At 49.6% G+C, this 24753-nt stretch overlaps 1 protein-coding gene across 2 annotated transcripts in view; it reads left to right on the top strand.

The window, feature by feature from the left end:
* Positions 1-10764: 10764 nt before the first annotated feature.
* The window catches only part of CEP85 (centrosomal protein 85), a 53136-nt gene continuing 39147 nt past the window's right edge, over positions 10765-24753 (top strand). The window contains exons 1-3 of one of the 2 annotated variants that reach the window (XM_051856833.2): positions 10831-10948; positions 11491-11613; positions 22887-22959. In XM_051856833.2, the coding sequence (XP_051712793.2) occupies positions 22905-22959 (55 nt within the window). In that variant the 5' untranslated portion in view covers positions 10831-10948; positions 11491-11613; positions 22887-22904. Of the gene's footprint in view, positions 10949-11490; positions 11614-22886; positions 22960-24753 lie in introns of both variants that reach the window. The other variant, XM_051856832.2, reaches the window with a different exon arrangement.

The raw sequence follows: 24753 nt of genomic DNA, 5'->3' as shown, positions 1-24753 counted from the left end.
TCTGTCTGTCTGTCTGTCTTTCTGGTGGATCTCCAGCTCTGGGGGGTTAGTTGCTCCAGGTTTGATGGGGGAAACAGATCTCACTCCTCAAAGCCTGCATGTTTGATGGGAGTCACCAACTGCTCTCTTGAGCTTCCAGTTCAGTGGGAGAGAAGCTTAATGGCAGGGCTCTAAAATTTGGAAGTCTGGTTCTCATGGTTGGGAGCCCTGTCTGATGGAGGCGGCCCTCCCCACTCCCTCCCTGTCTGAGGGTGGAGGCTGGTCCTCAGTCTGGGGAGCTCTTGTCTGACAGAGTCAACATTGATCCCAAGCAAGGGCAGTTCCCTCCTCGGGAAATGGAGCTGGATTGGCTGAAGTGTGGGTCCCTGCAGGCTTCCTGGAGGAGAGGAACACTGAAATGTGCTGCAGGAAAGCAGGAGGATTTTGTGAGTTAGGAGATGGAGCGATGTTGAAGTTGATTTGTTCCGAGAGGAGGAGCGTGGTGGGGGCAAGAGGCATGGAGTCACCACACAGACCCGGGGAGGGAGTCGGGTGAAAGCAGGCCTGAGGCAAGCAGCCTGCAGACTTGTTTATTTCAGTTGGTACAGCAGCTTATATAGCCAAGGCAGCCAATCCGGTCAAGGGGCAGTCTATGCCCTAACCAATCACACCCTGTTGCCAGGCAGTTTCCAAAGCCATCCAATCACAGCCTGTTGCCAGGCAGTTTCTGTTGCCAGTGGCCATTTTGGCATGGCCTTCTCATTCCACCACAGAGCCTGTGCATTCTACTTGGGACTTTTACAACTAAAACTCTTAAAAAAAAAAAAAAAAAGACATTATTTGAAAGGCAGAGTTACAGAGACAGAGGGAGAGAGACCTCCCATCCACTGGTTCACTCCCCAAAGGGCTGGGCCAGACCAAAGCCAAGAGCCAGGGGCTTCTTCCAAGTCTCCCACTTGGATGCTGGGGCCTGAGGACCTGGACCATCTTCCACTGCTTTCCCAGGCACATTAGCAGGGAGCTGGCTCAGAAGCGGAGCAGCTGGGACTCAAACCAGTGCCCATACGGGATGCCAGTGCTGCAGGCGGTGCTTAACTCACTATGCCACCATGCCGGCCCTACACCAAAAGGCTCTTGAGAGCCTGAGCAAGTTCCTGAACCTGGCAAGGGAGTCTGAGAAAAATGTGACAGTCGTGAGTAACAGGAAAAACTGCCTCAGAGGACTGGAGATGTGGCTCACAGTCCTTGGTGAGTCACTGGACTCCATTTTTCCCACTTGGGACACCTGCCTCCTATGTTGGAATACCTGGTTGGAGTCCTGACTGCATTCTCCATTCCAGCTTCCTGCTAATGCACACCCTGGGAGGAAGCAGTCAATGACTCAAATGCCTGCCACCCATGTGGGAGAGCAGGAGTGAGTTCATGGTTCCTGGCTTCAGCCTGGCCCAGCCCTGGCTGTTGGAGTATTTGTGGAGTGAACCAGTGGATGAAAGATCTCTTTGTCTCTCTGCATTTCAAATAAAATAAAATAATAAAATTGAATTAATTTTTTAAACATGGATAGCTCTAAGCCCAGGAGGTGGGGAATCAAAGGGATCAGCCCTTTCCCAAGACGCAGGTCCCCTGGTGTTGGATTGGGGAAGGCTGGAAGGCCCAGAGTCTTGTCCTGCTGTTCAGCAATGGCCGTGGGGATGGTCCCTGGGTAGAATGGGAATCTCAGCGTCAGAGGTCTGCGGAGAGGGAGTCTGGACAACTGGGGACAGGCGTTGTGCTCAAAGAGAAGAGGTGGCACTGGGACCAGCACTGCCTCATTGTCTTAGAACCTCTTTAATTTGTATATCAACACAGAGCTTCTGTGGTCAATGGGACCTCTATTTTGCATGGAGGTAGTCAGTGTTTTTTTTTTTTTTTTTTTTTTGACAGGCAGAGTGGACAGTGTGAGAGAGAGACAGAGAGAAAGGTCTTCCTTTTTGCCGTTGGTTCACCCTCCAATGGCCGCCGCTGCAGCCGGCGCACCGCGCTGATCCGATGGCAGGAGCCAGGATCCAGGTGCTTTTCCTGGTCTCCCATGGGGTGCAGGGCCCAAGCACCTGGGCCATCCTCCACTGCACTCCCTGGCCATAGCAGAGAGCTGGCCTGGAAGAGGGGCAACCGGGACAGAATCCGGCACCCTGACCGGGACTAGAACCCGGTGTGCCGGCGCCGCAAGGTGGAGGATTAGCCTATTGAGCCACGGCGCCGGCTAGTCAGTGTTTTTCTGATTGTGTAATTCCCTTTTGTTTCTCCAGGGACTTCTCTACCTTTTGTCCCTTCCCTGTGTTTACCACATGCCTCCCTGGGTTCCCCTCATTCTAAGCCATTGACTCCTTCTCAGATGAGGTCTACTGTTTTGAACTTGTCCTAACCTTTCTTCTTCCATAGAAGGGAGTCCTCTGTCTGTTCCCCCATTTGGATCAGGACTCCTTCCCAGCATCTGCAGGACCATGCACAGGCACAGACATGGGCAGCCACTGGTTCCTGCAGTGGCTGCGTCAGCTCCTTCTTGGGGACAGAGCCCTTCATCTTCCCAATAGTCTCCACAGAGATCCTTCCCATCCATCATTCTCTGAGGGCACTCACAGCCCCTCTTCTGGCTGGCCAGAGAAGCGGGGAAGGTTGTGAGGACCAGTCAGTGCCTCCAGGAAGATCTAACAATGTGAGCACGACCACATTGGCTACCCACTGTTGTCAGAACGATTTGGGCACCCACGAATCTGGAAATAGAAGCACCACAGGGTAACCTCCAGGGGGCTCTGACCTCACCCATGCACCTCTCCCAGGGCGCTGTCATTATCTGTCCACTCCTTCTTGTCTGTCATCTCACCTGACACCCCCTTTCCTTCTGACTTCCCATCTGGGGCAGGCTAATAGCGCAGGATTTCAGCAGGCTGGTTCCTAAGCTGGCCCAGGGGGCCCAAGCCCTGCTGCCCTCCCCTGCCCTAGTCCAACAAGGGGCAACCATAAGCCCCCATGCCTCACTGAGTCTGAGTTAGGAGAGCAGCCCTGGGTTCTGGGGCCCTAGGGGAGTCTGGCGGGGAACTGTGGGAGATGGCAGGGAATTGTGTGTGTCTCATCACTCCGGTGAGCCCATGCCTTTTGCCAGGGACAAGAGCATCCTCAGCAAACATCCAGGAAGTTAATACCAGTTTTAGTGAGAAGAGCAGAAGGAAATAATCATTACAAATGTTCTATTAGCACGTTCATCAGCATGTTCTACTCATTGAGCACCTACTATGTCCTAAGCACAGTACTGACACCGTAGTCCTCATGACCATCAGTGAAGTGGGTGCTATTCTTGCTTTCTTTTTTTTTTTTTTAAAGATTTATTTATTTATTTGAAAGACAGAGTTACAGAGAGGCAGAAGCAGAGAGAGGGGGAAGTCTTCCATATGCTAGTTCACTCCCCAAGTGTCTGCAATTGACGGAACTTTGCTTCTCACAGGAGTTGCTGTGGATAGGAAACCTCAACATAATGCAGATGTCAATTCTCACCAAATCTGTGATTGCAGCACATAATAGTACACTTCTGATCAAAGTCCCAACAGGGTCTTTGTAGAACTTGATAAGCTGACTGTGATATATGTAAGGAAGAACAAAAGTCCAATAATTCCCAAGTTCATTTAGGAAAGCAAGAATGGGAGACTCACTCTACCAAACACTAATTTTTTAAAAAAGATTTATTTATTTATTTACTTGAAAGTTAGAGTTACACAGAGAGAGAAGGAGAGGCAGAGAGAGACAGAGAAGTCTTTTATCTGCTGGTTCACTGCCCAGTTGGCTGCAATGGCCGGAGCTGTGCGGATCCGAAGCCAGGAGCCAGGAGCTTCTTCCGGGTCTCCCATCCTTCACTGCTTTCCCAGGCCACATCAGAGAGCTGGATTGGAAGCAGAGCAGCGGGGACTCGAGCCGGCACCCATATGGGATGCTGGCACCACAGGCAGTGGTTTTACCCACTATGCCACAGCGCCGGCCCCCCAAATACTGATATTTATGATAGAGTAACAACAAGATACTGCAGTGTGGGCTAAGTGATGGAAAGTAAACCAATGCTAGGGCCAGTGTTGTGGCACCGTGGGTTAAGCCATCGCCTGTGAGGCCGGCACCCCATAACGGAGCTCTGGTGGAAGTCTCAGCTGCTCTGCTTCTGATCCAGCTCCCTGCTAACACATCCAGAAAAGCAGCAGAGGGTGGCCCAAGTGCTTGGGCCCCTCCACCCCCATGGGAGACCCAGATATAGTTCCAGCTCCTGGCTTCTGCCTGGCCCAGCCCTGGCTACTGCATCCACTTGGGGAGTGAACCAGCAGATGTAAGACCTCTTCCTCTTTAAAGTGAAGCAATGGCACAAAAGAGCAAAGAAATAGGTCTAGATACACAATGACAGGAGGCATGACAAATCAGCGGGGGGTGGGGTGGGTGGGTAGGATATGTCAGGTAGAAAGGAATTAGCCTGCATGTGAGAGGGCCTTAAGGAAACTAAAGCAGCCAGGAATGCCCTGGATGCAGCCCAGTATTCTACACCACAAAGCCCTGCCCATACCCCAATAACTTTATAGGGAGTCCCAGCCTTCCCCCAAAGGAAATCTCCCAGGAGAATCCTCTCTGCCCAGCACCAAGTCTGATAACACTGGGTAATAAAATCCCGGGAGGAAGTTCACCGATTTCACACTCAGGAAGCCCTTTGTCAAGGAGCTGAGGTGGGAAGGGGAAGCGAGCAGCAAGAACTGGACCTGCTGCCCTAGAGGCCCTGGTCCGAGTACGTACTGCGTGCTCGGCTCCATCTGCAGAGCGCCCATCTGCTCTGCCTGATGACCAGCCTTGCTACCTTGCTCACCACTACTCTGTCACTTCTGAACTATTTCTTTCTTTCTTTCTTTTTTTTTTTTTTTTTGACAGGCAGAGTGGATAGTGAGAGAGAGAGACAGAGAGAAAGGTCTTCCTTTGCCGTTGGTTCACCCTCCAATGGCCGCCACAGCTGGTGCGCTGCGGCCGGCGCATTGCGCTGATCTGAAGGCAGGAGCCAGGTGCTTTTCCTGGTCTCCCATGGGGTGCAGGGCCCAAGGACTTGGGCCATCCTCCACTGCACTCCCTGGCCACAGCAGAGAGCCGGCCTGGAAGAGGGGCAACCGGGACAGAATCCGGAGCCCCGACTGGGACTAGAACCCGGTGTGCTGGCACCGCTAGGTGGAGGATTAGCCTATTGAGCCACGGCGCCGGCCTGAACTATTTCTTGTGTGAAGACAAGAACCTCTGTTCCAGCCATCTCTGCTCACAGATGGACTTTCCTACGGGCATCAAGGACAACTGGGTAATCACTTGGAAAAACAAACCATAAAGTCAGATCCAACAGAAACATCTCTCCCTAGAAACGAAAACCTGATACCCTGTAGCTAGACATGTGTGCATTTCATTCTTGATTTTTGTAGCAAACAGACCCACAGATCTACAGAGTTTAGATGGCTGCAGTCTAGTTGAGCCCAAGTCTCTTGCTGTGATGAGGTGACATGGATGTGCAGAAAGAGGTGAGGACTTCCCCAAGAAAGTCAGTAATAGAGCCAACAAGTCAGTAATGGAGCCACATGGAGAGCCTGCGTGCCGCTACTCTCCCCAAATGTCATGGCCAGCTCTCCAGCCCTACCGTGACCCCTTGGCTCTGCACAAAGTTAGAAGGAAGTGAGGCAAATGTACTGGGAACAGGGTTGTGTTATCTACAACCTCAGCTGTCTCCAACAGTGGGGGACCCTGCAGCTCAACAACACCCAGGAGGAAGCAACATCCCACCCCAGGGGCACAGGCATCAGTTACTCCTCCATCTTCACTGGGAACCGGTGGCTCTACGGGGTCCACCAAGCAGACTATCCCAGAACATAGCACTCAGGAGGAGAAATTAAATACAACTCTCACCACATCTCCAAGGGCACAGTGCTGTCAAATTCCATCATGGTTGACAGACCAAGGTGGGATATATAGAACCATAGCCTTATCCTATGTGGCCACTTCTGCTGGGAGCCAAAACAGACCCAGACAACTCTGATTACAGCCCCTCAGCCTAACACCACAAACAAAAGAAGGGAATCATCAGAGACATTAGCCGCAGTCACAGCTCCAACAGCAGCAAACATACCAGCCAATGACATTAATCCATCCAGGGCCATGATAACCACCGTCTCTGGGAAGTCAGCTACAATGGCATCCCTAACGACATTGAACAAAACTACTAATGCGGGGGCCGGCGCTGTGGTGCAGCGGGTTAATGCCCTGGCCTGAAGCGCTGGCATCCCATATGGGCGCCGGTTCTAGTCCCGGCTGCTCCTCTTCTGATCCAGCTCTCTGCTATGGCCTGGGAAAGCAGTAGAAGATGGCCCAAGTCCTTGGCCCCCTGCACCTGTGTGGGAGACCCAGAAGAAGCTCCTGGCTCCTGGCTTCGGATCGGTGCAGCTCTGGCCGTTGTGGCCATCTGGGGAGTGAACCAGCGGATGGAAGACCTCTCTCTCTGTCTCTACCTCTCTCTGTAACTCTGTCTTTCAAATAAATAAAATAAATCTTAAAAAAAAAAAAACTACTAATGGGAGAGAATCTTTATCCATGACAACCAGCATGGTGATCACCACTTTGCTAACCACACCCACTCTAGGGACAACTAGTATTGGAATAACCAGGTCTGGGACTCAATCCCGACAAGAGCTCCTGCCATGAGCCAGCTGTCTGAAACACATCACGATACAACCACACAGACCCCTGTGCTCTCGGCAGAATCAGCCCCCGGTGTTGGAGTTGCCACCTGTGACAATGGCTGCTCACTCCACAGTCCTTGTTCCCAGCTCCTCAAGGATGACACAGTTCTCTGCTATGATTGGGGCCAGTCAAGCTTCCCCTAAACACACCCAGGTGGTAGCCCCAGCATGGGAGTTTGTGTGTGCAATGGCAGCTACCATGCCCACCCAGGGAAATCTGAGGAACTCATGTGAGTAAACAAGAAGTAGGGGCCAGGCTGGACCTCATAATTCTGCAAAAACCCAGAGGAACATTGTGTCCAAAGGGTATAGGAGGGCCAGTGAGGTCTGGAAAGACATCAGCACCCGATGAGTCCATCCAGTACAGGTGATTTCTAGTGGGAAGACAGGCAGCTGGGTTCCTGAGGTTGAGTGGACAATTTATCCACCCTCAGCCCCCAAGACCCCAGCTACTGGCCAAAGACTGAATCTCCCTCGGGGAAGGAGCTGACGATGCACCCGAAGACCAGGGCTGAAGTCCCACAAAGGGCCTGGAGGGCCAGGCAGGGAAATGGAGGCACAAGTCTGGTTGGAGGGGCAACCAGTGAAGCACAGTCAACAGTCTATGAGGTAATTATATAATCATCTCATATTTTTTTAAATCTTTTTTTTTTTTTTTTTTACAGGCAGAGTGGACAGTGAGAGAGAGAGACAGAGAGAAAGGTCTTCCTTCACCGTTGGTTCACCCTCCAGTGGCCGCCGCGGCCGGTGCGCTGCAGCAGGCGCACCACGCTGATCCGATGGCAGGAGCCAGGTGCTTCTCCTGGTCTCCCATGGGGTGCAGGGCCCAAGCACTTGGGCCATCCTCCACTGCACTCCCAGGCCACAGCAGAGAGCTGGCCTGGAAGAGGGGCAACCGGGACAGAATCCGGAGCCCCGACCAGGACTAGAACCCGGTGTGCCGGCGCCACTAGGCGGAGGATTAGCCTATTGAGCCGCGGCGCCAACCCATCTCATAATTATATATATATATAAAGATTATTTATTTGAAAGGCAGAATTAGAGAGAGAGATCTTCCATTTGCTGGTTCACTCCCCAGATGGCTACAATGGCCAGGTTAGGGCCAGGCTGAAGCCAGGAAGCACTAGGGCCATCTTCCCCTGTGTTCTCAGGCTCATTAGCAGGGAGCTGGGTTGGAAGTAGAGTAACTGGGACTTGAACCAGCACCCATATGGCATACTGATGTCTGAGGTGGCAGCTGAACCCACTGCACTACAATGCCAGCTCTGAGATAATTTTACATATTTTTTTCTAAAAATGTATTTATTTATTTGAAACTCAGAGTTACAGAGAGAGAGCGAGACACAGAGATCTTCCATCTTCTAGTTCACCCCCAACATGGCCACAACAGCCAGTGCTGGGCCAGGCAAAAGCCAGGAGCCAAAAGCTTCATCTGGGTCTCCCATGTGGGTGCAGGAGCCCAATCACCTGGGTCATCTGCTGCTGCTTTCCCAGGTGCATTAAGCAGGGAGCTGGATTGGAAGTGAAGCAGCCGGGACTCAATGCTGTGCCCAGATGGGATGTTGGTGTTGCAGGTAGTGGCTTAACCTGCCATACCACAAGGCCCTGATTACTGTATTTTCTATCCCATTTTATAGATGGAGACATTGGGGCTCAGTTCACACAACTTGCAAGTGGCAGGCCTTACCAAGAGTTGGGATGTAGAGTAGTAAGGTGAAGCCCTTCCTCTCAACCAGTCTGGGAAAGAAGCAGAATTCTAGGTCATATTTTGCTAATATTAACAACAAACCTTCAGAGTAAAGTGAATTATTCATCCCTCAAAACAACCCTTTAAGGTATCACTATTTCCCCAGTTTACAGATAAGAGAACTAGAGAGGGCTCAGAGAGTTTGGATGACTTGAGGCTCCAGCAACATCAGGTCTGTCCTCCTATCAGGAGGAAACAGAACCTAGTGAATAGGGTAGAGGCAGGTGGACGACCTACTTAACACCTCTGAGCGGGGCTGGCGCTGTGGTGCAGTGGGTTAAGCAGGCGTCTGCAGTGGTGGCATCCCATACGGGTGCTGGTTCAAGTCCCGGCTTCCTGGGCCCCTACACCCTCATGGAAGATAGAAGCTCCTGGCTTCAGTCTGGTCCAGCCTAGTCACAGCGGCCATTTGGGGAGTGAACCAGCATATGGAAGACCTCTCCTCTCTCTCTCTCTCTCTCTCTCTCTCTCTCTCTGTAACTCTGCCTTTCAAATAATTAAATAAATCTTTTAAAAAATTAAAAGACAGGCCGGTGCCGGGCTCACTAGGCTAACCAGGTCAGGGCGCCGGATTCTGTCCCAGTTGCCCCTCTTCCATGCCAGCTCTCTGCTGTGGCCCGGGAGTACAGTGGAGGATGGCCCAAGTGCTTGGGCCCTGCACCCCATGGGAGACCAGGAGAAGCACCTGGCTCCTGCCTTTGGATCAGCTTGGTGCGCTAGCCGCAGCACACCAGCCGTGGTGGCCATTGGAGGGTGAACCAACGGCAAAAGGAAGACCTTTCTCTCTGTCTCTCTCTCTCACTATCTACTCTGCCTGTCAAAAAAATAAATAAATAAAATAAAATAAATCTTTAAAAAATATGTATGTTCTCTGAAATTAGGGAAAAAATTCTCTTAAAATGCAAATGAGTGATTAACATTTGATCATTTGTACAGAAATAGATAAGGGATTTACTTTTATTTACTTTTAAACTTCAAAATCCCATAACCATTGTTTATTATAAAGGGGAATCCCAATTCTTCTGATGGGTTTATGGGCAGAATTTCTGGTAACGAGCACAGGCACCAGTGCCTCCAAATGTTTATGGATTCCCGGTGATGGAGCTCAGTTACCGGCAGGGCCCAGTCACACTGGAAGAGGACATCTTTGATCTTGGAATCCTTGCCCACATACCTCTGGAATTGGCCACCAGTGCTTTGAGGGTATCAAGCTGAGCCACGTGACCACTCCCCTTCCCACAGACAGGACGTCCAGGCCAGCAGCCTCCTTACCCAGAACCAGAACAGCCTCCGGTAGCTTGCACTGCGGTGTCCCCGGCTCGTTCCCGTCCCCCGGGACATGTCACTCCTCCACCTTGATGAGGCTGTCACGCCGCAGGGCTGTGGCTGCCTTCAGCCCTGAGTCTGAAGGTCTGCACCGCTGAGGCGGGCCTTGTATGGCATGTCTGTGGATGTAGATAAGAGCCCCGCAGCAGGGGCTAGCATTGTGGCACAGTGGGCTAAGCAGCTGCCTGTGACCCCAGCATCCCAAACAAGTACCGGTTCAAGTATAGGCCGCTCCACTTCCAATCCAGCTCCCTGCTAATGCACCTGGGAAAGCAGTGGAAGATGGCCCGAGTACTTGGGCCCCTGCATCCACGTGGGAGACCTGGATGGAATTCCAATTTCCTGGCCTGCAGTCATCTGGGGAGTGAACCAGTGAATGGAAGACATACCTTTCTCTCTTTCTCATCCATATAGGATGCTGGCATCACAGGCAGCGGCTTAACCAGCTGTGCCATAGCATTGGCCCAAGGAAATATTCATAAACTGTAGTCATTGCCATTTTTTTAGATTACTTACTTACTCTTGCAGACAATGTCCCCTAAACTCATGTATCATATCATATCCAGGTTTATGATCCATGAAATCAGTCCCAGAATGAGCCCTAACTCGGACAGCGAGCCAGGCCACACCTTAACTCCTGGTCACCATCAGAGGGCGGATAGGTAGGTTCTGGGCGGGAGCAAGGCGAGGCAGGTCCTGCGGGACTTAGCGCAGGGCCGCCAAGTTCCCATTCTGCAGAAGTCAACTCCAGGCCTGGGAGGGCAGGGCTCCGCCTAGAGGCAAGACAGGGCGAGGGGCAGAGGCGAACACTCGGGCCGGCGGGGTCATGCGCAGACAGGTCCGTCCAGCTCGGCGCCGAGGGCGGTGTGCAGGGGCGGGACACCGAAGCGGCTCGCCTCCTGACTGGTCAGAGGCAGGAAGAGATGGGCGGGATACCGGCGCGACTCGACTCTCGATTGGTTAGGGCCATGCAGAAAGGGGTGGAGCCAGCGCGGGGCGCGCTCTCAGGCGCGCGGCGTTGGGTGTGTAACGGCCGTTAGGCGAGGTGAGGAACGGACGCTGCAGACGTGGAGGCTACAGTGGGTGCCTCCGAGTGAGGGATTTCGCCGCCCGCTTTCAGGCAGTCGTAAGTTCTCCTCCCTCGGGGCCCCGGTGGGAGCGACAGACCCTAGCCCTCCTTCTGTAGCTCGGGCGAAGCCGCGGACACGCAGGACCTACCTCTGTGGGGGAGCCGGGCGAGAGCGAGGCGCATGCGCAGAGCGACTAATCCGTAACCTCTCCCTCAGGTCTCCCGGCCCCGCTCCCTAAAGTAAGCCGCCCCTGACTACGCACGCACCCCCTGGCGTCCCGGCCGCCTGCCTTGCCCTCTTGCCTTGGTTTCTCCTCCGTCTTTGGCTCCACGCCCTCTGCCTGTGCCCGTGACCCGGGGAGACAGCGGGCAGCCCGTTCCTGGCGGTCCCCGGGAAGAGCGGACATGGGCGGGCGGCGTTTGGGACGTGTAGCGTGGGGAACTTGCACCGACAGCTCCAAACGGAAGGCGCTGAGGTGGTCGGAGGGGCTGGGAAGCCCTCCCTGAGGAGGTGAAGCCAGAGTTGAGAGGGAAGACTGGGGGAGGCAGGCCCCAGGCCGGTGCCTGGCCGTGTCTGGAGGCGTCGTTGGTGGTCACAGGTCGGCGATTGGTGCTGGCGTCTCTCTGCTGCCGAAGCGCCTGCAGGCTGCAGGACAGCTCCCCGCGGAGGACCCGGCTGAGCCCTGATGTCGTGCGGTAGCCAGGAGGAGCCGGCGCTTTAGGTGAAGTTCATTTGTGTAGCAGCGCCTATAGCGCGCTTAACCTTCACCCCAGTAAACCAGGGGTTTGTCTTTTACAGCAGTGTTGTACCAGGAGCGCGTGGCGCAGAGCCAGGCAAATAGGAGGTGCCAGATAAGTTTTGGTTGATGAGTCCTGTGTGCCAGAAAGAAGTGGTGATACCGCATGATTAAGATAACTGGAAGTCATTACAGTCCCCTAGGCCAGGTCCGCCTGAGAGGGGTCTGGAGGTTCAGCGAATCTCGGGGCTTAACTCTTGGCAGGGGTTTGGCTTCTCACGGAGTGTGTGGTTTAATGCTTTGTCAAGGCCATGAACACAGAGTGATGGTGTGGGATTCTTGATGTGTCTGGCAGCTGTCTGTAAAGCCCTGCAGGTCTCCTAGTTGATGTAGAACCCTGGCCCGCTGGGAAGTGGGGCGTTCCACATGAAGCTCCCAGCTCTCCGACGGGAGAAATGTAACAGTCAAAAATCTAATTCTCAGCTGAAACTTGGGAAGCAGAGCCTGGTAGTGACCATGGCAAAGCCAAGAAGTTTTATGAGCTGTCCCTGCTGCTGACTGCCTTGAGGCTTCTAGCTCTCTCTGAGGCAGAAACTCCAACTTGTGACACCTTAAGAACTTCTTTGATTTCTCTTTTTGGAGTTTCGTCACCTACAGAAAAAATGCTGACTGGATGACTGTGAGCATCAGAGTGCAGTCCTGGCTTTGAAGCCTCTCCCTCATTACATGACCTTCGCCAATCTAAATCCTTCTTTTCAGGAACTTTTACTTGTTTATTTGAAAGGCAGAGAGATTGTCCATTTGCTGGTTTACTCTCCAAGTGTCCACAACATCTTGGGCTGGGCCAGGTCAAAGCCAGGAGCTGGGAACTCCTTTGGGGTCTCCTACGTAGATGGCAGGGATCCAAGTACTTGAGCCATCCCAGGGTACACATTAGCACTGAAAAGGGGACCAGAGCCAGAATTTGAATCTGGGCACTCCAAGATGGCATCCCAAGTGGGAGCTTAACTGCTATGCCAAATACCTACCCCTAAACCTTTTTCTTATCCTTAGAATGACATAAGAAATAGGGCTGGCATTTTTGGTGCAGTGGGTTAAGCTGCCACCAATGATGCCAGCGTACCCTATAAGCACCACTTCAAGTTCTGGCTGCGCTGCTTCCTATCCAACTCCCTGCTGATGTGCCTGGGAGAGCAGTGGATAATGACCCAGGTGCTTAGGCCTCTGCCACTCATGTCGGAGACCCTGATGGAGCTCCAGGCTCCTGGCTTCACCAACCCCAGCCAGTGGAGCCATTTGGGGAGTGAATCAGTGGATGGAAGATGGATCTCTCTCCCTGTCCCTTTCTCTCTGTAACTCTGCCTTTCAAACCTTTTTTTTTTTTTTTAAGGGTAATAATAGTAACTGCCTCATAGGGTTGATCTGAACATTAAACATGACACATGCTACCTATAAAGTGTTCAGCACAGTGCTTGGTAGGTAGTAAGTGCTGAATACATGTTGAACTTATGGAATGGATGAATATGTACCATAAGAGACTTTGAAGATAGAAACCAACCAAATTGGAAGCTTTTTTTCCTGTCTGCTCCATTCACTCTTTCCTTTTTGGCTGTGTAGTTAGGTATTTGTGTTATGTCTTCTACATTTCTGTCACTTGTCTTCCAGGAAATCTATCTCCTTCAAAATAGTTCTAAAAATTTCTAGTAGTTGCTCTTCTAATTCTGAACTAAGTAGGGAAAGTCAAGAATGATTTATTCTGTATTGTTTTACTCATTGTGGGAGTGCTTTTTTAAAAATTGAGACATAATTCACATGCTGTAAAATTTAATTGTATTTGTGTACAAGTCAATAGTATTCAGTATATTCATAAGGTTGTTCATTCAACCATTACTAATTTTAGAACATTTTGGGGGCCAGTGTTGTGGTGCAGCAGGTTAAGCTGCCTGTAGCACCAGCATCCCATATGAGCACCAGTTCATATGAGCATCAGTTCAAATCACTGCTGCTTCACTTCCGATCTAGCTCCCTGCTAATGCACCTAGGAGAACAGTGGAATATGGCCCAAGTGCCTGGGTCCCTGCTACCCACATAGGAGACCCAGATGAAGTTCCAGGCTCCTGGCTTTGGTCTGGTCTGGCTCTTGCAACCATTTGGGGAGTGAATTTGTAGATGAAAGGTCTTGATTTCTCTCTAACTCTGCCTTTCAAATAAATAAATAAGCTTTAAAGAATTTTATTTTATTTTTTTTTATTTTTTTTATTTTTTGACAGGCAGAGTGGACAGTGAGAGAGAGAGACAGAGAGAAAGGTCTTCCTTTGCCGTTGGTTCACCCTCCAATGGCCGCCACGGCCAGCGTGCTGCGACCGGCGCATCACGCTGATCCGATGGCAGGAGCCAGGAGCCAGGTGCTTTTCCTGGTCTCCCATGGGGTGCAGGGCCCAAGCACCTGGGCCATCCTCCACTGCACTCCCTGGCCACAGCAGAGAGCTGGCCTGGAAGAGGGGCAACCGGGACAGAATCCGGCGCCCCGACCGGGACTAGAACCCGGTGTGCCGGCGCCGCTAGGCGGAGGATTAGCCTAGTGAGCCGCGGCGCCGGCTAAGAATTTTTTTTTGATTACTTAAAAGAAATCCCAAACTCATTAGCAGTTACTCCCTGTTTCCTCCCCTCTTACTCTCTTCTCTTGGCAACTACTAATTTGCTGACTGTGGATTTGGAGGTTCTGAACATTTTTCATATAAATGGGATCATGTGATATGTGCCCTTTGTTGTTTGACTTCCTTCACTTGGCGTAATGTTTTCAGTTGTTGTAGAATGTGTCAGTACTTTGTTCCTTTTATTACTTAATAATCCATTGTATGGCTATACCACATTGTATTCATTTAGCAGTTGATGCTATATGGATTGTTCCTACATTTTGACTGTGTACATTTGTATACAAGTTTTTGTGTGAACATAGGTTTTCACTTCTCTTTAATATTCAGTTGGCCTTCCATATCTGTGTCTGTGGGTTCCACATCTGTAGATTCAACTAATTGTGGTTAGAAATTATTCAGAAAATAATATATTTTATTAAACATGTGCAAGTTTTTTCTTCTCATTATTCCTAAACAGTCCAACATTACAACTATTTAAATAGCATTTACACCATATAAGGGAGTCTTCAAAAAGTGTCTGGAAAATATGTATTATGACAAAACCATGCATGGATTTAAAGAGGCTTTTTTTTTAAGGCGAATTTTTCTTTTTTTAAAGATTTATTTACTTATTTGAAAAGTACAGTTACACAGAGAGAGGGAGATCTTCTATCTGCTGGTTAACTCCCCAGTTGACCCCAGTATCCATGGCTGGGCCAGGCCAAATCTGGGTCTCCCACTTGGGTAGCGGAGACCTAAGCACTTGGGCCATCGGCTGCTGCTTTCCCAGGTGCATTATCAGGGAGCTGAATCAGAAGTGGAGCAGCCAGGACTGGAACTGGCACTCATATGGAATGAAAACATCACAGGTGGTGTTTTAAACCACTATGTTACCACATCAGCCCCAGAACTTTTATTTTTATTTATTTATTTTTAAAGATTTTATTTATTTATTTGAAAGGCAAAGTTACAGAGAGGCAGAGAGAGGCCAGGGCGGGGGGTCTTCCATCTGCTGGTTCATTCCCCAAATGGCTGCAACAGCTGGAGCTGAGCTAATCTGAAACCAGGAGCCAGGAGCTTCTTCTGAGTCTCCGCTGCAGGTGCAAGACTTGGGCCATCTTCTGCTTTCCCAGGCCACAGCTCAGAGCTGGATCAAAAGTGGGAGCAGCCGGGACTCAAACTAGCACCAGTATGGGATGCTGGCATTACAAACAGTGGCTTTACCCGCTGCACCACAGCACTGGCCCCTTTCTTTTTGAGATTTCTTTTCACTTATTTGAAAGGCAGGAGTAGGGGCTGCGCTATGGTGTAGTGGATAAAGCCGTCGCCTGCAGCGCTGGCATCCCATATGGGTGCCGGTTCGAGTCCCAGCTGTTCCACTTCCGATCCAGCTCTCTGCTATGGCCTGGGAAAGCAGTGGAAGTTGACCCAAGTCCCTGCACCCGCATGGGAGACCTGGAAGAAGCTCCTGGCTCCTAGCTTCGGGTAGGCATAGCTCTGGCTGTTGCGGCCAACTGGGGAGTGAACCAGCAGATGAAAGATCTCTTTCTCTCTCTCTCTGCCTCTCCTCTCTCTCTCTGCCTCCCCTCTCTCTGTGTAACTCTGACTTTCAAGTAAATAAATAAATCTTAAAAAAAAAAAAAAAAGGCAAAAGTGAGAGAGGGAGGGAGAAACAGAGACAGAAAGAAATCTTCCATCTACTGGTTGACTTCCCAAATTGCTGCAATGTCTGGGGCTGGTCTAGGGTAAAGCCAGAAGCCTGGAACTACATCCAGGTCTCCCCCCTGGGTGGCAGGGGCCCAAGCACTTGCACCATCTTCTGCTGCTTTCCAAGGCACATTAGCAGGGAGCTGGATTGGGAGTGGAGGAGCTGGGGCTTGACCTGGTGCCCATATGGGATGCTGTTGTTGTGGGTAGCTTAACCTGCTGTGCCGTAATGCTGGTCCCCCCCACCCCCAAACTTGTCTTCTAATTCTATTTTCCACGAACTTTTTGAAGTACTCTTATATTAGGTATTATAAGTAAACTATGGATGATTTAAAGTATGTGGGAGGATATACATATATGTTATTTATGTTTTTTTTTTTTTTTTTTTGACAGGCAGAGTGGACAGTGAGAGAGAGAGAGAGACAGAAAGGTCTTCCTTTGCCGTTGGTTCACCCTCCAATGGCCGCAGTGGCCGGCGTGCTGCGGCCGGCGCACCGCGCTGATCCGATGGCAGGAGCCAGGAGCCAGGTGCTTTTCCTGGTCTCCCATGGGGTGCAGGGCCCAAGCACCTGGGCCATCCTCCACTGCACTCCCTGGCCACAGCAGAGAGCTGGCCTGGAAGAGGGGCAACAGGGACAGAATCCGGCGCCCCAACCGGGACTAGAACCCGGTGTGCCGGCGCCGCTAGGCGGAGGATTAGCCTAGTGAGCCGCGGCGCCGGCCTATGTATTTGTTTTAAAAGTTACTTATTTTTATTTGAAAGGCAAGGAGAGAAATATTCTATCTGCTGGTTCACTTCTAAAATGCCTGCAAAGGCACTGGTGCTGTGGCATAGCAGGTAGAGTGCAGTGCCAGCCTCCCATATGGGCACCAGTTTGAGTCCCAGATGCTCCACTTCTGATCCAGCTCTCTTTTATGGCCTGGGAAAGCAGTGGAAGATGGCCCAAGTGCCCCTGCACCCGCATGGGAGACCTGGAGGAAGCTTCTGGCTCCTGGCTTCAGATCAGTTCAGCTCTGACTGTTGCAGTCATTTGGGGAGTGAACCAGCGGGTGGAAGACCTTTCTCTTTGTCTCTACCTTTCTGTGTAACTTTCTCTCTGACTTTCAAATACATAAATAAAAATCTTAAAAAAAAAAAAAACCTCCAGGACCGGCGCTGTGGCACAGCAGGTTAATGCCCTGGCCTGAAGCGTCTGCATTCCATATGGGTGCCATTTCTAGTCCCAGGTGCTCCACTTCCGATCCAGCTCTCTGCTATGGCCTGGGAAAGCAGTAGAAGATGGCCCAAGTCCTTGGGCCCCTGACCCATGTGGGAGACCCGGAAGAAGCTCCTGGCTCCTGGCTTTGGATGGGCACAGCTCCGGCTGATGTGGCCAATTGGAGGGGAGTGAACCATCGGATGGAAGACCTCTGTCTCTACCTCTCCTCTCTCTGTGTAACTCTTTCAATTAAAAATAAATAAATCTTTTTTAAAAACCCATTCATTTTAATATAAATAAATAAAATGCCTGCAACAACTGAAACTGGGCCAGATAGAAGCCAGGAGCCCAGAACTCCATCTGGGTCTCCCACATGGTTGGCCAGGACCCGAGTACCTGAATCCATCACTACTGCCTCCTAGGGTGCACATTAGGAGAAAGCTAGATCAGAGGTGGAGTGGGGACTCAGACTCAGGCATCCCAAGAGCAGCTTTATCAACGCACCAAACACCTTGCCCTGATTTTATACCATCTTATATAAGGGACATCAGTGTTCTAGGATTTTTGTACCTTGATAGAGGGGAGGAATCAGTCCCCCAGGGATGTGGAAGGACCACTGGATTCCTAAGAGTAGAATTGCTGAATCATAAAGTAACTGTTCAACTGGGAATTTTTTGTCACCCTATTTTCAGCTCATCTGAATTTGAAAAGGTCTCAGAATCCATTGAGCCTACCATTTTGTTATCCTTTAAAGAAAGGGATTTAAAAAAAAGGATTCTGGGGGCTTGTGCTGTGGCTTAGTCTGCATCCAGTATGGGCACCGGGTTCAAGTCTCAGCAGCTCTGGCTCTTGCAGCTATTTGGGGAGTGAACCAGTGGATGGAAGATCTCTCTCTGTGTTTTTCCCTATCTCTCTGTAACTGCCTTTCAAATGAAAATAAGTAAATAAGAAAATAAGTAAATCTCAAAAAAAAATTTTTTTTTTTGATATTGACAGGAAAAGAATACAAGTAGGTAGGTAGTCATCTTTCTGTGTGTTACCGTTAAGTCACTAGCCATAAATTGAATAGCTAGCCATATAATGATGATACTAGCCATAAATTGAAGCTTTCATTACTGAACAAAGCTTCTCTCACCTGTTTGTGAGAACTGGGATTTTGGAGAATGGTAGCATTTCTGTTGTAGTGCAGGGAATGTGAGGGCTTGGGTTGTTGTTACTGAGAGAAAACTATAGAGGTCAGTAAAGTACATTAGAGAAATGGCACCATTCAACCTTTATTTTCTTAAAGTTGAATGTCACCTGTAAGAAATTTGTTCTGTGAATTGTCCCAAACTCTTTTGGGATTCTTATAAATTCAGACTTTCTTAACTCATTTCATTTCCAGGGACTGTGCTGTGGCATTTTTTATTTTTGTAAGATGCCATATCATAATAATATTAACCAAGCACTTAATATGTGTCAGATACTGTTGTAAGTTAATTACATGTGTCTTAGCATGAATTAAGTTGTGCCTTTATCCTCATTTTAGGATGAAATTATTTTACTTATTTGAGAGGAAAAGAAGCAGGCACGCACAAAGAGCTCACATCTGCTCTTTCACCTCATCTTCGTTTTTATATGGAAAAATAAGCAATACTAATAAATTTGCCCCAACTTATGTAGATAGTAAATTGATAACTGAAACTTTAGTGTATTTAAGTTCGTGTGGGCTTCAAATCCAAATTTGATCAAAAGTTCATGCTTGGAGCTGGCATTGTTGCATAGTGAGTAAAGCTGCTGGCTGTAATGCCAACATCCCATATGGACCTCAATTCATGTCCCGCTGCTCCACTTCCTATCCAGCTCCCTGCTAATGGCCTAAGAAAAGCTGTGGAGGATGGCCCAAATGTTTAGGCTCCTGCCCCAAGTGGGAGGCCTGGCCCAGTGCTGGCCATTGTGGCCCTCTGGGGAATGAACCAGTGGATGGAAGATTTCTGTCTCTTCCTTTGTCTCTGAAATTTTTTCAAAATAAATAAATCTTTAAGAGTTCATGTTGTGGGGTCTGCACTGTGGCTCACTTGGTTAATCCTCCGCCTGCAGCGCCGGCATCCCATGTGGGCGCCAGGTTCTAGTCTTGGTTGTTCCTCTTCCAGTACAGCTCTCTGCTGTGGCTGGGAAGGCAGTGGAGGATGGCCCAAGTGCCTGGGCCCCTGCACACGCATGGGAGACCAGGAGGAAGCACCAGGCTCCTGGCTTTGGATCGATGTAGCTCTGTCCGTAGTGGCCATTTGAGAGGGGATCCAACGGAAGGAAGACCTTTCTCTCTATCTCTCACTAACTCTATCTGTCCAAAAAAAAAAAAAAAAGCTCATGTTCAACCACTTTTATATACTGTCTTTCAAGTAGGTTGTTATTTGCTGTTGCCAGTTACAACTAAAGCTTTTGTTTACACAGATGATAATCAGACTGCTGAATTCTCAGTACTTACCCTTAGAATAAATACAACTATTTTAAGGGAATGGGAAGAAAATCTTATGTTCCCAGTTAAGGATTGGAGTTCTGCTTGTGACCAAGAGTTATACCCATCTCTGTGCATCATTCAGCTAGATTTTTTTTTTTAAGATTTATTTATTTATTTGAAAGAGTTACACAGAGAGAGAAGGAGAGGCAGAGAGAGAGAGAGAGGTTTTCCATCCTCTGGTTCACTCCCCAGTTAGCTGCAACGGCCGGAGCTGCGCTGATCTGAAGCCAGGAGCCAGGAGCTTCTTCTGGGTCTCCCACGTGGGTGCAGAGGCCCAAGGACTTGGGCCATCTTCTACTGCTTTCCCAGGCCATAGCAGAGAGCTGGATCAGAAGTGGAGCAGCGGGGACTCGAACCGGTGTCCATATGGGATGCTGGCACTGCAGGCAGCAACTTTACCCACTACGCCACAGCACCGGCCCCTCAACTATCAATACTGGAAGAACCTAGGAGTTTGTTACATGTTAATTATGACCGAAATTACAATTCTTCACTATTGGCTTGGTTCTTTAGTTCTTTCTGTACTCCAGCCTCCCCATGGCTAAGAAGATTCATGGCAAAGTTTATTAGTTAAAAATAGTATTATATTTTTAAGTTTTATAACAATTGGAGGCATTCCACATGCATACTGCTCCATATTGGGACTTTTTTGGGTTCTAGGTTTTCTCCACTTGCTTTAGGAACAGATGTATGGTGGTGTGTTCTAGGAGTTACTTTGCATTTAAAAATACTCTTAAGAGTAAAACATGTGAAAGAATACTTGGATTTTTGTATATAGCTCCTAAAACTCTTGGAAGCTTCTTCAAAGTGATCTTCTTTCTTTTCTTTTTTTTAAGATTCATTTATTGGAAAGACAGAGAATACAGAGAAAGAGAGCTTCCATCCACTGGTTCATACCCCTAAATGGCTGTTATGTTCAGGGCTGGGCCAGAATGAAGCCAGAAATTAAGAACTCCATCCAGGACTCCCAAGTGGGTGGCAGGGACTCAGATGTGAGCCATCAACTGCTGCTTCCAGGCACATTGGCAGGTAGCTAGATTGCAGGTGGAGTAACCAGGACTCCACCAGCATGCCAATAGAGGATTTAGGTGTCACAAGCAGAGGCTTAACCCACTGTACCACAAGCCAGCCCCTGGCCCCTTATGAATTTTTTTTTTAATATGTACTAATGGGGTGATTGATGGCTGGCAGCTCCTGGGTGGCTTCAAGATGGGAACTGGTCACTGGAAATACCAAGAAAGCTTGGATTTCTGTGTCTTTAACCACATCCCCCAACCTCCAGGAAAAGCAGAGGACTTGCAGGTTAAATCGGTCAGTGATTTAATCAATTATGTCTGTGCTATGAGGCCTCCATAAAAACCAGAAAAGACAGGATTTGTAGCGCTCCCAAAAAGCTGACCACATGGAGTTTCTTAGAGAGTAGCACACCCAGAAAGGGTGTAAAAGCTCTGTGCTCCTCTTTATTTGTGTCTTTTGTAAAACTCTTTATAATATAAACCAGTTGAATATTTTCAAGTTCTGTGAACTGTGCTAGCAAATTAATTGAACCCAAGGAGGGAGTCAGTCATAGGAATCCCACTTTTTAGCTGGCCAATCAGAAGCATAAGTAAAACAACCTGGGGCTTACAGTGGCATTAGAATTGGGGGCAAGAGCTTGTGGTGCAGCAGGTTAAGCTGCCACTTGCAATGCCAGCATCCATATCAGAATACCTGCTGGTTGGAGTCCTGGCTGCTCTGCATCCAATCCAGTTTCCTACTAAAGCATACTGAGAATCAGTGGATGATGGCTGCCACTCACCTGGGAGACCCTGAATGGAGTTCCTTGCTTCTGACTTCAGCCTGGCGCAGCCCTGTCTGTTGTGGCCATTTGTAGAGTGAACCAGTAGATGGAAAAATATTTCTCTTTCTCTGACTTTTGTACACTCTGTCATTCAAATAAATAAAACAATGAATTTTTAAAAATCTTTTAATAAACCAATAAATGTAGGGGGCAGCCTGGTGGGACTGAGCCCTCAGCCTGTGGAATCTGATGCTGTTGATATCTCCAGGTAGGTAGTGTTAGAATTGAATTGAACTGGGGCTGATTCTGTGGCATAAGGGGTTAAGACCATTGGTTTGATTGCCAGCTGCTCCACTTCTGATCCAGCTCCCTACTAATGCACCTGGGAAAGCAGCAGAGGATGCTGCTGTTCCCATTTTTGGGGGCCCCTTTACCCACAGGGGAGACCTGAAAGATGCTCTTGTCTCTGGCCTGGCCCAGCCCTGGCTGTTGTGGCCATTTGGGGAGTGAACCAGCAGATGGAAGACCTCTCTGTCTGTCTGTTCTCGTTTCTCTGTAACTCTGCCTTTCAAATAAAAAAAAAAAAAAAAAAAAAAAAACTTAAAAAAATTGAATTGACCCAAATTAGATGAAACCCTATGAACACCTGGTGTTAGATAGTGTTATCAATAGTAGAAAGAAATTGAGTTTATTTATTTGAAAGGCAGAACAACAGAAAGAAATCTTCCATTTGTTGGTTCACTCCCCAAAAGCCTGTGACAGCCAGGGCTGGCCCAGGCTTAATCCAGGAGCCCAGAACTCCATCTGGATCTCCCATGTGGGTGGCAGGGACCCACATACTTGAGCCATCACTCACTATCTCCTAGAACACGCAGCAGGAAGCTGGATCAGTGGCTAAGTAACCGGGAATGTGGGCATTCCAAGTGGTAGCTTAGCTGCTGTGCCACAACACCAGCCCCAGAAACTGAGTTTATTTTATGTTATTCCTGTATTCTTACATGATTTTAGCAGTCTCAGTTGAATGAGGTCTGAGTTACAGGGAATTAAAAGATGTTGGGGGCCAGCGCCACGGCTCACTTGGCTAATCTTCCACCTGCGGTGCCGGCACCCCAGGTTCTAGTCCCGATTGGGGTGCCGGATTCTGTCCCGGCTGCTTCTCTTCTGGTCCAGCTCTTTGCTGTGGCCCGGGAGGACAGTGGAGGATGGCCCAAGTGCTTGGGCCCTGCACCCGCATGGGAGACCAGGAGGAAGCACCTGGCTCCTGGCTTCAGATGGGTGCAGTGCACTGGCCGTAGCAGCCATTTGGGGGGTGAACCAATGGAAAAGGAAGACCTTTCTCTTTCTCTCTCTCTCTCTCTCTCTCACTAACTCTGCCTGTCCAAAAAAAAAAAAAAAAATGTTGAGGAGATCTGACTTCTTATTTCTTCATTCTACAGTTGGCTCAAATAACTGTGATGGCCATGCAAGAGAAATACCCAAGTGAGAGGATCGCTCATGCCACTTCACCAGGTAAGTAGTCAAAAGCCTTTTGGAGGCCGGTGCCGTGGCTCACTAGGCTAATCCTCCACCTTGTGGCACCGGCACACCGGGTTCTAGTCCCAGTCGGGGCGCCGGATTCTGTCCCGGTTGCCCCTCTTCCAGGCCAGCCCTCTGCTGTGGCCAGGGAGTGCAGTGGAGGATGGCCCAAGTACTTGGGCCCTGCACCCCATGGGAGACCAGGATAAGTACCTGGCTCCTGCCATCGGATCAGTGCGGTGCGCCGGCCGCAGCACACCGGCCGTGGCGGCCATTGGAGGGTGAACCAACGGCAAAAGGAAGACCTTTCTCTCTATCTCTCTCTCTCACTGTCCACTCTGCCTGTCAAAAAAAAAAAAAAAAAAGCCTTTTGGATTAAATTCTCACCTTTGTTGTTTTATATATATATGGCATGCAGCTTAACCTGCTGTGCCATAACACCAGCTTAATTTTATTTATTTACATATATATGATTTATTTTATTTAATTTACTTCAAAGAGTAACAAAGAGGAAGAGATGGAGACCAAAAGAGATCTTCTGTCTATTAGTTCACTCCCCAAATGTTCACAAAAGCCAGGTCTGATCCAGCCTGAAGCCGGGAGCCAGGAGCTCCATCTGGGTCTCCCATTTAGATGGTAGGGGTCCAAGTACTTGAGCTGTCTTCCACTGCCTTCCCAGGCACATTAGCAGGGAAGCTGGATTTGAAGCAGAGTATCTGAGATGTGAACTGGTGCTCAGATAGGAGATGTGGAGTCACAGGCACTGGCTTAACCCTCTGTGCCCCAGTGCTGGCTTTAGATTCTTTTTTTTTTTTTTTTTTTTTGACAGGCAGAGTGGACAGTGAGAGAGAGAGACAGAGAGAAAGGTCTTCCTTTGCCGTTGGTTCACCCTCCAGTGGCCGCCGCGGCCGGCGCGCTGCGGCGGCGCACTGCGCTGATCCGATGCCAGGAGCCAGGTGCTTTTCCTGGTCTCCCATGGGGTGCAGGGCCCAAGCACCTGGGCCATCCTCCACTGCACTCCCTGGCCACAGCAGAGAGCTGGCCTGGAAGAGGGGCAACCGGGACAGAATCCGGCGCCCCGACCGGGACTAGAACCCGGTGTGCCGGCGCCGCTAGGCGGAGGATTAGCCTAGTGAGCCGCGGCGCCGGCCTTTTTTTTTTTTTTTTTTTTTTTTTTTTTTTTAACTTTCTAGAGTTTTTTTTATTTGAAAGGTAGAAAAAGACTTCAGTCTTCTATTCTTTGGTTCACTCTCTAAATGTCTGGGTCTGGGCCAGGTCGAAGTTATGAGGCAGGAATTCAGTCTGGGGCTCTCATATGGGATGCAGGGACTCAAGTACTTGAGCCAGTATTGCTGCCTTCCAGGGTGCACATTAACAGGATGTTGGGGTCCTATCATAGTGGTACAGCTGGTTAAGCTGTTGCTTGCTATGCTAGCATTCTTTTTGAGTTCCAGATGCTCTGCTTCCAAACCAGCTTCCTGCTAGTGCTCCTGGGAAGGCAGCAGATGATGGCTCAAGTGCTAAGACCCCTGCCACTCAAATGGGAGATCTGTAATAGAGTGCCTGGTTCCTGGCTTCAGCTTGGCCCAGACCTAACTGTTGTGAACATTTGGGGAGTGAACCAGCAGACGGAAAATATGTCTGTTTCTCTCTGTGTGTCTTTTTGCCTTTCAAGTAAATAAATCTTTTGGGGCTGGTGCTATGACGCAGCGGGTTAACGCCCTGGCCTGAAGCGCCAGCATCCCATATGGGTGCCAGTTCAAGACCCGGCTGCTCCACTTCTGATCC

The sequence above is a fragment of the Oryctolagus cuniculus genome, chromosome 7 (assembly GCF_964237555.1).
Source record: "Oryctolagus cuniculus chromosome 7, mOryCun1.1, whole genome shotgun sequence".
Lineage (NCBI taxonomy): Eukaryota > Metazoa > Chordata > Mammalia > Lagomorpha > Leporidae > Oryctolagus > Oryctolagus cuniculus.
The sequence above is the reverse complement of the archived record's forward strand: the minus strand, read 5'-3'. Positions and strand labels throughout refer to the sequence as shown.